Raw genomic sequence first — 18,831 nt, 5'->3', positions numbered from 1 at the left:
CCGAAACGTGATGTGTACGTGATCCGGTCGTGATTGTCGCTAACTCGACGCACTTTCTTTACACGTATGATACGTGTACGCATATTATATGCGATGAACTCTTTTTTTTCTTGCAATATATTCGTGGATGTTTTATTGGCGTGTCGGTGTATATCTGATACGTTCGTATATGTGTTTTCGTCAAAAGTAATTAGACATGGAGTTCAGACGGTTGACTTATGCGACATCGGACAGACTCGACGCTGTATAGCGTAAGTATTACAATATAAGAGACGAAAAAGATTACAGGTACATTAAAGGAGGGGGTGGGCGCCAAGGCACACGAGATCCGCTGCCGTGTTTTGTGTACCCTCCGGTGCTTTTGGTTCATTCTAAAAGCAAAGCCGAGGCGAGATAATAAAACGAAACACAACTATTTAGCATTTTGCTTTGAAACCGCGTCGGTCTGTACGAGAGAGCAGTAACCGCAACACGACGGTGCAGAGCTTGGAAGTCAAAGGAACAAAAAAGGAGAGAGAAAAAAAAAAAAGAAAATAATAAATAAATAAGAGGTCGAAAAGCAAATGAAGGAACGTACATGCTTGTGAAAAAAAAGATTACGAGTGCAGTAACAGCTGTACGAGGAGTGTAGATTGAGAACGTAACGTAACGACAGGTCGTGTTTTGATCATATTCACTGCCAAAGTGAGAGAATATTTGTTCAATTGTTTTCGTCTAGACGGTGCCAGCAACAATGTCAATACAGATTGGCGACTGTGAGGGGCTAAACAAGTAGTAGCATCGAGAGAAATATTAATAAATTATTATAATTGGTGCGATTTGAGACGTAACCTTTGATTATCATTTACCAGGTGGCACATATGTTTATTATATCCACATATCACACGACACCAAACTAAAACAAATTAAACCAAACTGAACACGCGGTTGGTTTCTGTTTCGACTCGGCGCGCGAAACTCTTAACAAATAAAGATCCCTCTCTCCGGTACGTCTATATAGCGTTCTGTAACGAGTCTTAAACCCGCACTTCCGGTCTAACAATCGTACACGATTATTGTTTCGTATAGTCGGGTGTTAGCAGAGGATCATCTCGACCGTCACCGTCGTCGACCCTTCCACGTAGTTAACCACGACCCGTCTAATCCGGTCTCCTAATTTGATTTCCTTCGATGAAATAATAATCAGCTATATATATATATATTTATAGCTTCGTTCGTTCTCCCTCTTCGCGCGAAACCGCGTAACTTTTTATTTTTCCACTTTCGTCGTACATTCGTACAAATTCCTAATCTACCTTCGTCCTTTTTGAGAATAATTGGTTATTCCGACGTTCCCTTTTTTGTAACCAGGGGTGGTACCGCACAGTAGTGAACAGAGGTGAAAATGCAGGCGGTTGTTTACGCGTTATTGGCCTAGCAACAGCTGTTTGGCATTGATGAGTCGGAGACAACCGTGGATGTTTTGATAAACAGTATTTCGCGGCGCCGGCCCGACGCCCCGACGCCCGACTCGAAGATAATCCTATCAACTATTATTTAACTCGCTGCTGACACATTCTTGTTAACGATAAGCTATTAGCAATTTTGATCTCTGGTATAACGTTCAAGTATTAAGTATTAGGTGTAATATCATAGGTACCCGAGCACCGCCACCCCACCCCTCGATCTACCTGTACATCTATGTGTAACATGTGAATATACACATCCACGAGATATAGAATACTTAAATCGAACGTCGATATCTTTATCGACCAGTTCGATATTTTATTTGAAACTTTACCGTTAGACGGCATTAACCTTTCGAAAATTTTACTGCCAGTCACACAGGTATGGTATACCTGAGTCACAACCGAGCTGAAGTTAATCTAGGAAGCTTGTCAAAGTTTTGACTCTGTTTCTACATCGATACGAAGGAGGGGAAGAACAAAATGAAACAACGCAAGACTTTCCATAATCTTCGGAAGATTGGAAGCTACAGTGATAAGAATGGAACAAAATGAATGAAAAAGAATAAATAAACAAAATAACGCGATGCAATACATACGTAATGCTTGTTATGGCATTTACGTGTTTTGTCGTACGTATTACTGTATATATAATTTTATTTTTATTTCAATCGCTGTACTTTGACCGAGTAATTGATCCACAAATTCCTAAAGATTATCTGGCGAGCATACTTAAAACGGGTCGGTTGGTACGTAGTCATTATCCGTTCGCACAATTAACCCAGACACTCATAAAAAAATACGTGTTTCTCAAGGATCAGTTTTTGTTTTTCGAACCAAGCCACATCCGAAAATATTTTTAGTCGCATCATTACAACAGTTAAATTCTGCCAACTTGTACTCTTACATAATGAGTCTCTCATATTCTGCATCAGCAATAATACAAGCAGCAACGGTAATGCGCGCGAAATTCCAGAATTAGTTACGTGCTCTCAACTGTATGTGGATACCTCCCAGGTATTTCACGATAAGCATCATCATCATCATCTGTTGTTTTTCATTTCAATTATCATTATGTATCATCGTTTCGATTCCCTGTTTATTTTATTTCTTTAAACTTGAGATAGCGAAGGAAACAAATACTAGCGGATACTAAGTCACCTCTCACATTTTCCCGCGTTCAAGAGCGAGATATATATCTTCGAGATCCTCAAGCCTTGAGACAAAAAGGAGCAATAATCCAAGGCTAGAGTATGAAAAACAGAACGCAACGGGTATTAACCGAGCCGTCGATATCCTTCAAGTGTTGAAGCATGTAATAAAATTGATAGGTATAAATATTGTATGTACATCACTTACTATACATGCACACAACTACGCTTGCATACCTCGACAGGTTCGACTGTAGATGATGAAGGTACAAATAAATCGCGGTTTCTCTTTTAATTGATCGAGTTCTTTTTTTTCCCTAGAAGATTTGTGCATGTGATTGACCGAACAGAATAAGGAATTTCTGTTTTATCTTTCAATTTTATTCATAGTTGTATTCTTTTATTTTCATTATCCGGCGCGTCGAATGATTTTAAAACAAACGGACAAGTACGTTAAAAGAATTACACGGTTTTCCTATACTAGTTTCCCTGCGTCATTCCCCTCTCCTTCCTTCCCCCGTCCTTTAGTCCTCCACGTTCTCCTTCTTGTACTTCTTCTTCTACTTCTTCTCCTCTTCGCGGGTATCCCTCCACGCTGGTTTGCTGTGGGGCCTTTCCAGACCATGGCGTTAGCCATCCGTGGAAGGCCGACGACCTCCACGCAAGTCTTGGTTGAGAAGGCTTTACTTACACACGCCTTGCGTCCGGAGTACGTATACTCTTGAAGCTGAAGCTACGGTGGTTTTATACATTTTCTTGTTGGTGAATCACCCGGTATATTACAAGCGGCATTCCAACGGCTTTCTAATTTTAGCTGCGCGCATCTTTGCTGTTGCTGCTAGTGATGCTGATGTCTTGTTTTGTTTTTTGTTGGTTGTTTTTTTTTTTTTCTTTTTTTTTCCCCTCTTCTATGTATACGTGTACACTCCGTATTATGTACTCTGCAGGACCGCGGAGGTCGTAGTTTTATTTCACGAGACGGAAAGATAGAAAAAGAGAGGTACGACGACTTTATAAGTATTAACTTATATACTCGAGTGTGTGTTCCTCGCCGCTTTGCCGCGAGGAACACCTCACAGAGATGACCCGAGACTACGAAAGGCACTCCGATACCCGCGTGCTGCACTTTTGTTTCGTGAATGAGATGCTCTGCATTCGCAGACGCTGATGATCGGACCGAGGCTAAATTGGAACTAAGAGACTAGAGGAGATGGATCAAAAATAGAATAGTACAGAAAATAGGTTGAACGCAACCGGAGTTTAAACTCAACAGATTAACGATACAGACGCCCTTTATTTCCGTTACGATCGTCGATGGAAAATATTTAATTTCTCGGCCTGCGTCACGCTAGAAAAATTATTTACTTTTCGCTTTCAGGTACGAGACTACCACCTTATATCGCGGTCAATTTTACGACTACGCATAATAAATCAGGTTCATCACGACCACGAAAAAGTGCGGATCACGGGCGTTGAGAAACTTGAGCGTCAAAATTGTTGTTGAAATTTTTTTCGGTGCCTTTTTTTTCGGATTAATATTTTGCTGCAGCTGTTTGGCGGGTATAAAACGAGAAGATTAGATATAAAGGTATATGGTGCTGAGTTTGTATAGATGAGACGAAATCACCGACGGCATAATAAAACTAAACGAGACAAACATGTTGCTCACACATACATCATTATTATAATTTTTTTCCTCTTATTTTTTTATGTTTGTCTGTTATTTTTCTTTTTTCCTTTAATGTTTTCTTTCATATTTTTCAACGCAAAGTCATGGGAAAATAAGAGCAACGTTGAGGAAAGTACGTGAAAAATAGGAAAATGTTTAGTTTTTTTTTTTTTTTCTCAACTGACGCGTGAAGAGGTGTGGCATGGCGGATAAGCTACTAAGGATATTCCCGTACATTCTTGAATAGAGTAAACCTAAGGAAATTAATCTACGTCTATTATTGTTTGAAATAACTCTTGCGTAACCGTTGGTGTTGTATTTTGCTAATACTAGATACGGACGTATGTACTATAAATAGTGTTGTACGCAAAATACTATCTTCGACGTATTCAAAACTTCAGTAGACGTATCATTTTGTCGGTTAATAATAACCGCGCCTGACAAGGGCTTCTGTTTCTTGCAATAAAATTGGAACAACAACAAAAGCGAAGTAAAACTGATAGGAGAAAAAAAAATGGAGGAATAGCGATGTGAAAAATAAAATAGATGATAATGAAATATGAAAAAAATAACAAAATAAATAAATGAATTTTGTCGTTTAATCTCGGCAATTCCCAACACATTATTTAAACCGCTAGGCGACCTGTGCGACTGGCAAAACAACTACGGATCTCGTAAACAACTTTCGAACTCTACGTGTGCGAGCGGCAGAGCTAGAAGCGAATTTATTTAAATACTAAAATCTTACATTATTCATGCCACGAGACAGTATGCCGCTAGCTTCTAGGTGTCAAGGGGGTTCCCATAATGTAATATCCCCTTTTTCTTATCCAAATGGCTACTCTAAGTCAAGTCTAGAAAAATATTGTAAGAAATCGTTGAATTTAGACCCGCGAGTGAATTATTTGACAGTTGTATAATAAAAATATCGTCTGGTCAATTTGGTATACCAACACCATTGGTAATTTGAATCGGTCATTATCAAAGTGCGAACGACTGTCGGGAACGTAAAAAAAAAAGAGAAATTTGGAAGAAAAAAAAGGAAACCTGATGGGAGCGAACGTTAGTGCGAGAGAATTTATACGACAGATTAATTTGATGTGATCTGTTTTTTGCTTGATGCAAGAAAACGATCGGCAAAGAGCGTCGGTGACAAGAAGAACTTAGTTGAGTAATACAATTCCCGAGATACGATGATGTTTTGCCGAGTTATTGAATGGGATAGTAACACCAGAGATGTAAAAATTTTCTAGCAATGATTTCGTGTTACGTGTAAGCGAAAAAATGTCAATTTTAGTGTTTTGATTTTTCTTTTCCATCTTCCGCACTAGGAAGATTTCGTTAAAGAGCATCGCGTTAGTAATGTGGTTTTTATTGATGTGTGTTTTTTATGAATTTTTGGGTCGTTTGAAAGAGGCGTTGTTTGTTAAGATAAGCACTGCTGCTCTGAGTTTTTTTTTTTTTTTCATACGTACTACCATCATCTCATCCGATAAGAAAGTTTGTCCGGACTAATTTTGAATAAGAAATCCTGTGGGTGTTGTCCTTCGCATAACTTGCTCTCCCGATCTCTCTCGTGTGTATTTGCAGTTATAGCCAATTTGGTTTATAACAGCAGTCGTTGAAGAAAAGTCACTTTGTGAAATTTTTATTTATTCGTTGTTTTGATATTTTTTTTTTTCTTTTTCGTATCACTCGTCACTAATTTAATACTAGAAAACAAAATTCACTCCTTTGATTTTTCATTTTTCGTCTCTCTTAACTATCCGATATTCATAAATTATACGAATAATCAAGATGATGAATCGTCTAAAGTCGTACTAGAAATTTTGGCAGTTCTTGTAGAAATCGTTGTTGAAAATTCACTCGTTTTTTATCCGGATATAGCTTACCTTGAATAATTTCTTAAGCCTCCGGTAGCCGCGATGTAATCGCGACACGTACTGCTTGTTGGAATCCAGTTTGAATGATTAAAGCCACAGTTGATGGAATGAAAACAAACTTGCAACTCTCAAAATAACGTTTATAACTCGAGGAACTCAGAAAACGCGTCCGTGGCTTTTGAGAGCCGATCGCTTACTGAACTCTGCGGGGTGCGCAACCCGGCTGCTAACCCGCGCTGGTCGCTGCTGCTACCGCTATCCCCTCCACTCGTTCTCCCTTACCGCCTTGCGCTTTACGAACGAACGGAGGCGGAAATCCCGCGCATGCGTATTCAACGAGATACGGTGCTCAACTGACGGCGCCAATACCCCCACCACTAATAACAACGGCTAAAGCCCGCGTACACGCGCGTGTGTTGCGCGTTTGTTTATAGGCGCGTTCTGGGAAATCCCAACCCGAGTAACGGACTCTGGAGCCTTCACATTCCCACTCCGGCTTTGCATCCGGTCGGTTGGACGGTCCTTAGATCGGTGCACCACCGGAGCAAGTCTCACTCGGAGTCGCGGTCTCAGACTCGCCGCAGTATTATGTAGCTGCAGTTCCCCATGCGACCACTTTTGGCAACGGAATTCCATTTGTATTTTTTTTTTCTTCTCTTTCTCTCCAATCAGAAATTTCACCGTAATTATCGTCTCGTGTCCGGTGATGCGGACGACTTTTTGCGCTCTATTTTAGGCGATAATATTTCTTCGCGAGGAGGAAAGTTTAGAGCTACGTACGGAATCATTATCAATTTATTCCTCCTCGCGTTTATCATCTATATAGGGAAAAGTCTTGCGCCAATAGATACGTTTTGTATACCAGTATCATATTTATAAATGGGTATTCTTGGTGGTGGCAATTCGAGGTTGTTACTCCAAGCACCAACGATATGTGTGTATATGAAATCAATTTAATTTCCATAAAATTCATTACCCGCGGCTTTCCGCTCTCCTTCAACGATATCTTGTTTACGCATATTATAATTTCTGTACATATATGTGTTACAAGTATATCATCACGAGCCACGCGTGCTTCAGGCCACTGTCAGCTCTCCGACGATCCAGCTGCTTGCTTCTCTTGCTGTCAAAGTCCAAAGGAAAGTCTGTGTACTGATAAAAGAATATATATGTTTAAGGTTCGATCATTCTTCTTGTTATAATACGCATTATATAGCTGTTTACGCATTCCCGTTCTACGCCCTATGTCATTCCTTAGTCCGTTACCAATTACTGTTCGATCCGAACCTACTGCGATGCTCCGAAATCATTCATTTTTCTATTCATTTTTTTTTTTCATACATTCCAACAAATTTCGTTTATGTACTCACTGTCAAATGCTGTAGAAACATGTTGTTGTTATTGAGGGATTGAGACTGACTGAAAAATGAGGGACAAACAAGAATGGACAACTGATAAGAGCGAGTCGGTTGCCCGCTGAACGGATCAGATTCAAAAAATCAACCGTGAATAAAAATATTTTCGTAGGGTACATACAATTGAAGTGTACGAAAATATGTTTGCGCGATTGACGAATGACTGTATGGAAGTCAGTGGCCAACCTACTGAGATACGTAAACGAAAACAAAGTCTTGTGATTTTGGGAGTACCCAAGTACGTAAAAATACAAAAATTAAGCATCGCATCGTATCGTCATTTCAAACATCGCTCGAATCCATAAGATTCGGAGAGTTTTTTATCTATGCGAAAATTGCTTACGTTAATTTACGAGTATTAGATATCTAATAGAGTTCCAGGATTTAACAACTTGGAAAAACAGTTACACTTACAGTTTGCGAATCCGTGCGCGATAAAGGCAATACGATACACCTAAATATACGTCAGCGCGAGTCAATAAAACTCACCGGTGATTGTTGAGCGATAAGAAATCGGGTGGGTAGGACGGGCCACGGGGTACGAGAAGGTAGAAGATTTTTTTCTAATCCATCGAGAGTGTGTTTCTGTTACGAGTGGATGCATAACACCCCTGGAAAATTTCTTGGAAAATAATAAAGAATCAATCAATCAAAATTTGAAAAAAGAGCTTTCTCCACTCGCTGCGTTTCAATGATAAAAATCAAAAGAGAAAACTACGGATGTAATCGCTGGAATAAGTTTGTTCTCGAAGGCACCAGTAAACGCGTTGTGTGTTTTAGAGCTGGTTTGAATTGGGTCGGTGCAGCTTGTGCTGCCACCTACTTGATGCATGGAAATAGTCGCCTCGGCGCGACGGGGAGAGCGATTCGTCTTTTTACCTCGCCTAATTCGAGCTAACAAATCTCCTTTATCGTTGACGTTGTTATGCCATTGAAACACGAATAAAAAGTTCAAATAGTTTACAAAAAAAAATAAAAAAAAATAATGAATAACAAAAAAAAAATTGTAGAAAAAATGTAGAAAAAATGTAAAAAAAATCGATTAAATAAATAGAAACATGGATGGGAACAAATGACAACGAAACGGAGATAAATAAATAAAAATGTAAAACGGAAACTAACAAACACGCGACATTTCGTATGTTTCGCTACGTCGCTTCTCTATACGCTCGCTCGAGCTAGGTTGTTCGAAATCAATAAATGAGTTCGCGGAGCTTGCAAGCTGTGTTCGAAACGCTACGAGGGTAGAAAAATCCCGTTTTTACCGTATATAATATTGAAACGCACTTTGCTCGAAGATTTCAAAATACGCGACGGAGGAGGGTCTCCTCTTCCAGAGTGATCGGAACTCCGTACCGACGAAATACGTGCAGAGGTGAGGAGGCGGATGGCAAATGTGGCGATATCATACATATATGTATATCATCCCCGTGCGTCGAACCCGTGGGCGGAGGGCAGAGATGCAGCCTCCTCACTCTCAGTCCTCGTACACGCGAGTGAATATACGTATGTAACGTAAATGCGTGGGTCTCTGCGTTCTGGTATACATATAACGCACGTTATGACCACCCAGGTTATGCATGTATCGTCGTTATTCGTATCATAACCGCGCTCGCAGTACAACGATATTAATTGTTTATGTACATTACACGCGGTCTAATGCACACGTGATGAAACCGTTTCCTTTCTATCCGAATCGCATTTATTTTTTTATTCAAAAGAAATTTTCTTATACTTTCGGTCACCGTTACTATTGCGTTGCAGGTATGCGGAATGGAAGAGGAGCGTTGTCGGGGGTGGTGGGTCCTCTATTGCGATTTGGAATTATAATTGCGTAGGTCGTCGTCGTCGTCGTCGTTGTCGCCGCGTCGTTGCATCGAGAACTATTTTAAGCGAACGTCATCGTGACTCATTACTCTTGAAGGGCATATCGGAATTTTTCGAGACCTTGCATATTTGATTTGTCGGAGTGAGAAGTAGGAGAAAGATTTTGTCTCACGGTTGCACCGCGTGGAGCCGGACCTCGAGTTGGTGAAGAAAGCGGTAATAACAACAGTTCCAGCAGCGGCAGCAGCAGTAGTGACTCGTAAACAAGTTGCCCAACTGCGCCGCACTACAGACCGTGTGTACGTACACGTATACCGTACAGCATAACGCATAAAAAAGCAAGAATATATCATTATTGCGCAATGATGGAAGTGCGCATTTAAGGAGTAGGTAGGTAGAAAAGGGGGTAAAGGGAAAAATATTGTCTTGCGTGCAAGGTGCGTGAGCATGCAGAGCGTGCCCACGACGTTTTTAAAATTGGCTTTCATCCTTGGGTAATGTACGCCGAGCATAATTCTGCCCATAGGTTGTAAGGTATTATAACGCGTCTTGTTGTATCATACCTATGGTTTAACTACCCTGTGAGCTAAGTTACAATCTCGACGTATAGACAATCGTGCCAATCTCTTGGACCATCTGGTGGCTTGCACAGCCCGTAAAAAATAAATAAAAATATAAAAGAAAAATGATCGTAAACTTTCTCATTCATCTGATATTCTTTTTTTGTTTCTTCGTCCTTTCTTCAGTTAGTCAACCTCGTTTGATTTCACCGAGAATCTGCTTTCTTACGAGGGATTTACAACCCTCTCGATACGTTCCAACGTCACATCGAGATGGAAGCTACCGATATCCTTGAGGTACTACAGGTGGGTATTTCTCCGTCATGGTGGAAAGGATATTTTTTAATCTTCGTTTTTCTCTAATCGTAAATGTTGCACGTACATTGGGGAAATTGAGGTCGAAGCTTCTCCAGCGTGGTGCTAGGCTGCTGGTTACTGTCTAGGTATAATACCTATATCTATATCCGACACAGGTACCCAACAAGATATGGGCACGGACAGCTGCTCTCGGATGCGGAAGTGCATATTTGATGCACTTGATGTTCGGAAGATATAGGCGAGCTACCGCGAATTTCACGTGTATCAGCTGTCACTCAAAAGTCACCTACGCGAACTTATATAGGTATACGTGTAATAAAATTTTACCCGCGTAAAAAATAAAGTCTTTTGCATCGACTCCCGCCGAGTGTTATCGTAGCAGGGGTATTACCTATACATATACTAATAACGAAGATGACGGAGTTTCGAATGGTTGTAGGACACGTCACAAGAGACAATTACAACAATAGGGGAGGGTGGCGATGGTGGTTTTGTGAACAAAGTCTACGCAGGTATACGTATACGTAGGTTTGAGCAACATGGCGAAAGGTATACGGATATAGTAGTGGTTACGTATACGTTTATAATATATGTATTCGAGTGGTAAGTTCTGTAAAAGGGTTAACGTTAACGGATACAAAGGCACTTTGCATAGACTGAAACAATGAGGGCTACAAAGGTTCGCGCGTACATAATCGTTTTCCAGAGTTGTTTGACGGGTCCGAAATTAATTACCCTGTACGGTATAACGGGAAGAGGGTATGCAGGCTAACCGTGGCTGGGGGTGGTGAGGGTGGTGAGGGTGTTGTATAAGGACAGGTGCGCAGATAATCGTGCCGAAGGTGGGTAGTACAAACAGTTTACGTATACCTGTAAGAAAGAGACGGAAGAAAGGGGTCGAGAAATATAAGGGATATTCATTTACAATGCAAACGTCAATTTTGACAGTTGAAGTAAATCGGCGAGGCTATAGGTAATTATATTGAAATAATAGAAAGGTGCGTTGTAACACGCCACTCGCAGAACCTGGTATAATACGATCAGAAAATAATACGAACTCCCTTTATCATCTTCTTGCGCAGCGGACGTATTTCGATGAGCTAACTAAACAATTGTATAATATCCATTGTACGAGCAGTTAAAAAGCGGCTATAGCGTACACGCCAACGTGTATATCTACCATACAGATTCGGATGACGCCAGCAGCAACGACGACCAAGGCGGTTATAACACGTTGGCGTTTGCGTTTGCGGCGTCGTTGGTACAGCGCGTCACAATGCGTCACGATGCGTCACAACGCGTCACAATAGCCCTTCGAATGTGACGTCTTGTTGTACTACATAAATTCTTTACCTCCTATGGGACCGATAGCCCTTCAAATATTATATCTAAGGGGTACATATATTTGAATATATATCTGTAGAAAGGTATTCGTGTTTTTGTCGCGTGTTGCGTGACGGGCTTCCGCAGCTTATTTATTTAATTTTTTTTTTTTTCCTATCCATCATTACCGTTGAATTTCTCTTCTTTTTTTTTTTTTTTCATTCTAAACTTTCTGGGATCGTACTTGCCAGAGTTTGATGCTATACTGCATATCATTTTTTCACCCCGTGGAAAGACAATTTTTTGATCTTTGTCAATCTTTTTCATTCTCGTCTGCAATATGTGATTCTTTTTCGCGTCCACTTCTAATCTTTGAACACGTTGAATATAATTCGAAGTAATCAGAATTAGGGCCACCATGATATCCTAAGCTGGTGATATATTTCCTTGGTGAAATGCGAGCCGCCCCGGAGGGTTATGGGAAGCGTGTATAAAACGGGAGGGTAAGTAGCATGGCGCGGGCCGTCACGTGTTTCTTCCTCTTCCAGTTCGGTTCGCTTGGTGCTTTTTTTTTTTTTTTTTTTTCTTTCTGTTTATATATTTTATCATCCCTCGTCCCGATTCCCTGTTCCGTGTTTCGGAAACAGTCAGCGCGAGACTAAATCCCCCTTTTTGGATAAGGATTTGCCTCCAACTCGCAGATGTTTACCGCCACCGTGACCCAGAAATCAAAGAACGAAACGTTCAACCTCCCATGATCCAATCACTTCGTATATAATACACATACGCATATGGTAATATATACACACGTATGTATTTTGTGCGTACACATTTTTTATATACCTTATACATTATTCCAGTGTCCGTGTATGGCTTGTGCCATTCGCCCGTACTTTTTCACAGGTATTTGTTCGCCTGTGCAGCACAAACAAACACACGAATCCGACTGCTGTTCTATTTGCACGAATAATCATGTTTTCTTGTTAAATACCCCCGCGTATAGCTTGTGTAATATAATTTATATGATGTACATCATCCCCCGCGCTACGTACACGCCACGCAATTTACATCCGATTAAAACGCCTATTTATATCATCCATGTATTATTACGTACATACCTTATTGTGCGATAAGGGAGGCTGAGACTAAATGGGTGTAATATCATCTTTTATTTGCTATAAAATACCCGCGAATGCAATCTACCGATTCACGAACACGTGAATTTTCATTTATTTTATAAATAATTCCTAACCATCTTCGGATTTTTACATTCCTGCATGCGAATTGTTCCATTCTTTTTTCTATCCTTTATTTCTATGTCACGTGGCACAAACGATCAAAAGTATACTGCGGTCATCGACATTGGATTGTGACTAAACTTTCAAAATTCGCGACTCTTAAAATTGACGATAATATCTAATGGAATTTGGGTTTTACCAGATTTTTCTCTTGCGTCAATACATGCCGATCTCTAATGCGATATTCGCAAGAAAGGAGAATACATTTATTTTATTAGCTCGTTTTTTTTTTCATAAAACCTAAACTCTTAGGGAAAGCGGAGGAAAAAATAAGATAGAATCAAAAGAATGGAGAGAAAAAAATTAGTTCCACGCGTCCCGGGCTGGTAACGATCACCGACGATGATCTCACGTTTGCCCAAATACTTATAATGTATATAATTAGGTGTAAAGTAACTAGGGAGGTGGTGGAGCGAGACGAGTCCCGGTGCAGAACGGAAGATTTTCAAATTTCAAGTAATAGCACGACCAGAGCTAAAGGACACCCGATTCGTCCGTGCAATTGCACCGGCAGGTATACGCGATATGTATAGGGTAACCTGGGTGTGCAGGTAGCATCGGTGCTCTGCGGCTAGCGACGACTTGTTTACCGCTCTCGTGCCAACTAGAATTTGGCACCACACGGACAATGAGTCTGTTTAATGCATTTCACGCGTGAGATAATCCGTATAGCGGACAGTTTTGTCCGTATCAAGTTCCCCACGCGTTGTTGCAGATCCGAGCGGAGCTCTCCTGCGGCCAGTAGCAGCGGTAGCAGCAGCTACCGTCCTCCACCGTGGTATAATACACGCTACGTACAAACGTGCGATATAATACACATACCGCGTTAGTTACGCAGATGTATATATCTCGGTTGCCGCGGGAGACCAAAAATCGTTTTTGCGGTAATTTCATGATGGGTTTCGCGTCATTTTGTTTGATTCTAATGTGCGAAAGTCGTCGCTTCTGCCAAAAGCTCGTGAATTAATAATATTGTACGAAAATATGTATAACGCAGAGGTTGTACGTAACGGCGGACGGCAACGCCCGCGACAGTACGCATAATATGACGCGACGTATGCTGCCGCCGAAATGAGCGTCGTTCCTGGTGCGTCAACAGGATGTGTGCAAAATTGATTTGACTTTCAAGAAGGAAGACCGCTACTGCAGGATCTCGTCAAACATTCGTAGTGGATTATTTATGTATAAAGAGACTGCGTCATGATCGTCAACGCCTGCGAAAAAAAAAATATGTAGGGAAAGAAAACCGATCGGGATTTTATTCCATATGTAACACACGCGAAATGAGGGGAAATTCTAGTTTTCGTGAAAATATATTTCCATTTTGATAAGATAGTTCGGGTTCTACTCGAGTTTACTTTTATTACCAACTCTGATTTCTGGTCACGTGTTTTTCTAGTACGACAAACTTATACACCTGATCGTATAACACGTTGATGGGTCGATCTCACCGCACGTATATTTCAACCTTATTCTCATTTTTATGCCCTATGTTTTCCGTCCCAACTGAAACTCGAGTATCCCACCAGCTAGAGGTCTGTACGAAGAGAGACACACCGTGCTGCCGCTGCTGCTGCTCTTCTTCCGTTTAATACATTTTCTACACACGTTTATTCGTTTTTGCAAAATAAATTAGCGCATAGCGTAAACTACGTACTTTCTCATTTTCCGGGCGTTCTACGGTTTTTGGTTTTGTACCTTTTTGGACCTATTTCACCCCCTCCGCATCAACTGCTCTGTCCTTCTCCCAATTTCTCGTTTAGTTGCGGTGTGAATATAGCCGGCGTACTATACTAGAACACTGGTGCGAATATAATTTCGCGAAAAGCGGAGGCGAGTGAGCGTAGCTGGCGATTGACGAAGACAATAATTGGCGCGCAACGATGGCGCCAACCGTGTTTCGTGCCAAGACCGACATATTTTGCTAGACTTATTATTCCCGTTTCTCCCTGATGCGCTCTCTCCGTTTCCTCGTCCTCCCCATCGCTATTTCCTAATCCTCATTCTCCTCGCTTTCCACATATTTCTACTATCTTCTCTATTACACTCGCTGTTACATGGTATTCTGTGGTCGAATATTCCTCAGGGACGATCACACTGGCACGATGGTTAAGAAGATACCCACCCGCAGAGTGCGGAACTCGACGGAAAAAAACCCTTCGTCCATAGAACCGAATGATCTCATTATTCTCGCTGAAAAATTTTTTATACCCGCAATGTGCGGAATCTATGCGGCATTAACGCTCGCGAGATAAATAATGTTTTTTCGCTTTCTATGGGTTGATCAAAATTTGTAAAGCCCTGCTACGGTAAACAGCGAATTTTTGACAAGGCAATAAATCGTAAATATTTCAACCGAATATGAGTCAAAGAACGCCCAGTCAGCAATTCCTCGAAAAGTTGGCGTCCGTATCGCGGGTTTCCGCGTCTACAAAACCGCGCCCGAACGAAAATAAATATACAGTAAAAAAAAAATAGCAGAAAGAAAATTATTACAAATAAATCATTGCAAAAAACAATGAATCATCTTATTCGGCTGACAAAAAAATTCGTAGGAAAAACCATTCTCAATTTGTCGCATAAAATAATATGACACATGCAAATTTTATGGCGTGTGATATATGTATGTGCGGTATGTATATCGCGTACTTCACCCTCCGTACCCTTCGTCAGAGCGTGATGTCGTAATCAGATCAAGATACAAAATTCCCCTTTCTGGATGTTACGTTGATATCCTTGATTCGGTAGTGTGGACCTATACGGATCGCAATAGGCTGCAGGTTCAGAACCTTCGAAGGGTAGTACAGGGACAGACGTTGACACACAAACACACGTGAGCGTTGCACCAATATATACGTATAAAGGAATACTCGATGGGCATTCATATGTGCACGTAATACAGGTATGTATTGGTATGTACCGCGTGTACATACTCTTCGGAATACGTGCCGCGGGAGAGCTCCACTATGTGGGTTTTTCATTGAGTTACCGAATGGCATTCACTGGTCGATGAATTCAGATTCTGCCACGATTGAATACTAATGAGACACACCACCAAGGCACCAACACTCGTCGGTTCAACTCTGCCATCTACCATGTGCTACTCTCCGGTTTACAGAGCACACTACATTGTGCACCGTGTACGAGTCCACTTCTGTTTAGTTGGGTATGCAAACCTATGATAGAAGGGATCGTAAAGCGCATAGATGAAAAAAAAAATAGTAATCATTCGGATCGCACGAATTATCCTTTTTCTTTTTTCTCTATTTTTCTCCATTAACTCGACTATCCACTCCGAAGTTATCTGGGACATCGGTCAAGATTCGACGCCTCAACAAAGTGGCCCTTCAAATCGGATTGAAGCCATTGATCTTGTAAGTGCACGACTACAGATGTTATTGAACTTCTATCCAGAAACGGTCCCATCGGACGCGATCACGGTCTCACTTATTGTTGAGAAAAAAAAAAAACACCTTCAACGTTGATTGCATACTGATCGAAAAATCCCGAACACTTCGGTGTAAGTTCAATCTCGAGTACGTACGTAGTGTTAAACGGTGGGTTTAATTCAAAGACGATGGAATGAACCGGGCAAAACGCGACCCAGGGGTGAAATGAAGAATTTTTCGTTTCCAGGCGATGCTGTTGGAGGAATCGTACGTTTTGCCCCTGAGGTTCGACCTGTTTCACTCTCCCCTATCGATGAAAGTTTTCTTGGAATGGCAGAATTTTTCATTACGCGTACGCTCAATAGTTAGATCTAACGCGGTAACGCGGCAGCCCACGGGTTTCGTCAGACGCTATTCTCGAACGGTCCTGAGAACTGACTTTCGAGTCCGACTCACGAAAACGTGTTGTTGGACAATGCAAAACAGAATATCCTTCGAACGTAAGAACGCTAAAATCAAAGCCTGGACTTTCAACTTTTTCGAGAGTCACAAGTGAATTCAACTATGATCCTCACTTACTCAAAGTAAACTCTAAACGTGCATGTCATTGTAATTATGAGCGCGATGAAATACGGTGAAAAAAAGTGTTAGGTGTAATTTTCATCATAATCTGCAATAATAGACATTCGCAATGACGAACCATTTTATTGCAATTCAAGAAACTTCGATCAGTCGTATCGAAAAAATTAATTTCAAAATCGATGTGGGGCCACGAATGAAAATATACGATCCTATATTTCACTGATGATAATTCGAACCACCGAAGAGTACATTAACTGCGAGACATCTGGTGAACAGAGTCGTTGCGGCTTCTGGAAAAAAACGGGTCAAGGAGCCATCATCGCGAAACAATTATAAATCAGATGATTTGGTCCTTTTAATTGTGAGACACTTGGCGCTCCCTTCGGTTAAATGAAAATAAGGTCGAGTGTTGAAATGTCATCAAGGACAGTAGAACTTAGAAGTGGTTCGAGTTGGAACAGCATCATCGGAATTCATTCGCCATTTTCTGTACGCTGAATGCCGGTTTCAGATAGCGTCGAACTGCGATATGATCTCTCAGAAATTCGTCGCATTAACGAAACAGCCCTTCGAGCCGGAATCGAAGTTCGCGATCAAAAATGCACGAGTAGAGATATCGAAGTTCTATTCAGGAACGGTTTCATCGGACACGATCGTGGTCTCACTTAAAAGAAATCTCTAACATTGAGTGCATACTAATCGAACAAGCCTGAGCAGTTTGGTCTAAGTTTAATCATGAGTAGTGTTCAATGCCATTTGAATTCAAACGCAATAGGAAATAGAGGTGGGGGGAATGAACTCTCGGGGCCAGCGCGAAGGATTCTTCGTTCACAGATAACGCCTCCCCAAAAAGAATCGTCCGTTTCGCCCCGGAGGTTCCTCTCGTTCCGCTCTCCCCTGTAACGAATGTATCCTCCAAAGGTTGGCCTATCACTGTGCGCTCAGTGGTTAGATTCAACGTGATAACACCGTTAGTTCCATCACAAGGAACGCTAGAACGGCCGTGAGAATTGACGCTCAGATTTTACTTACGAAATCACAGCTGATGGTTATTGCAGAACAAATATCCTCCGAGAAGTAATCACTCGACACTCGAAACTACGTTCGAGTTGAAACTTATTCGAGAGTCGCGAGGAAAAAACCTACGATACTCGTTCACTTGAGATAAAATAATAGACGAGTGATGTGTTTGGTAAAGGTTAATCATTGCAAATAAATGTATTTTTCTGTCGATCAGGACTCTTACTTCACGCGAAGCATCGGTTACTTAGTGTCAAATGAACCAGGCGCGAATCCTCAGTTTCGAGGGTTGCATTTCCTAATTGGGGGTATGGGATAAAATTTGACGCACCGAAACACACGACGATCATCCTTCAAAGTCTTAACAGATGCGACGATGGCTTGGAGATTATGTGAAGCGACTACATGACGAATTGGCGACGCGTCTATCGGGCGCCTCATTCTGCGGTCTCGATATACACATACATACATATATTCCCGCGAGTTGAACTATTTAGTCATTCCTAAGTTACAAGTCATACAAGTCACATGTCGAAAGTCACGAGTCACAGTCATACTTGTATGCATATAACTCGGGTCAGCGTTGGGTTCGATCCCTGAAACCATAGAGAGACTGGTGTTCGTCATTTCGTGGGTACGGTGATGATGATGATGATGATGATGATGGTGATAATGATCGAGACGATGATGACGATGGTAATGATGATAATCGCGATGGTAACACGTCGAGGTTGAGGGATCCATATGCGAGGAAGTTGAGAGTAAGGTGGCCCCACGCTACGTCGGCGAACGGAGTGGTGTCGAGTCGGAGTGACGAAGCGGCACGTGGGAGCGTTGACTCCGGAGCGGACAGCTAACTCGGCATTAGGCATATACACAGACATCTCGGTTAGTTTATCCTACGATTTGCACGACTCGCGTACATTCGTACCTACCTCATACATGCCTGCC

The 18,831-nt window shown here is 41.4% G+C and overlaps 1 protein-coding gene across 4 annotated transcripts in view; it reads right to left on the bottom strand.

The window, feature by feature from the left end:
- Positions 1-18,831, bottom strand: part of LOC105692966 (3-phosphoinositide-dependent protein kinase 1) — a 315,671-nt gene that overhangs the window by 5,959 nt on the left and 290,881 nt on the right. The window contains exon 1 of one of the 4 annotated variants that reach the window (XM_012412560.3): positions 6,158-6,373. The exons of 2 other annotated variants lie outside the window; for them this stretch is intronic. Coding sequence is in view for 1 of the 2 variants with exons in the window: in XM_048660353.1 (XP_048516310.1) it covers positions 5,741-5,749 (9 nt within the window). In the remaining variant the exon portion in view is untranslated. Of the gene's footprint in view, positions 1-5,740; positions 6,138-6,157; positions 6,374-18,831 lie in introns of those variants that run through there. One more of the 4 variants, XM_048660353.1, reaches the window with a different exon arrangement.

Source organism: Athalia rosae, chromosome 1 (assembly GCF_917208135.1).
Source record: "Athalia rosae chromosome 1, iyAthRosa1.1, whole genome shotgun sequence".
Lineage (NCBI taxonomy): Eukaryota > Metazoa > Arthropoda > Insecta > Hymenoptera > Athaliidae > Athalia > Athalia rosae.
This window is presented reverse-complemented; position numbering and strand designations above follow the sequence as displayed.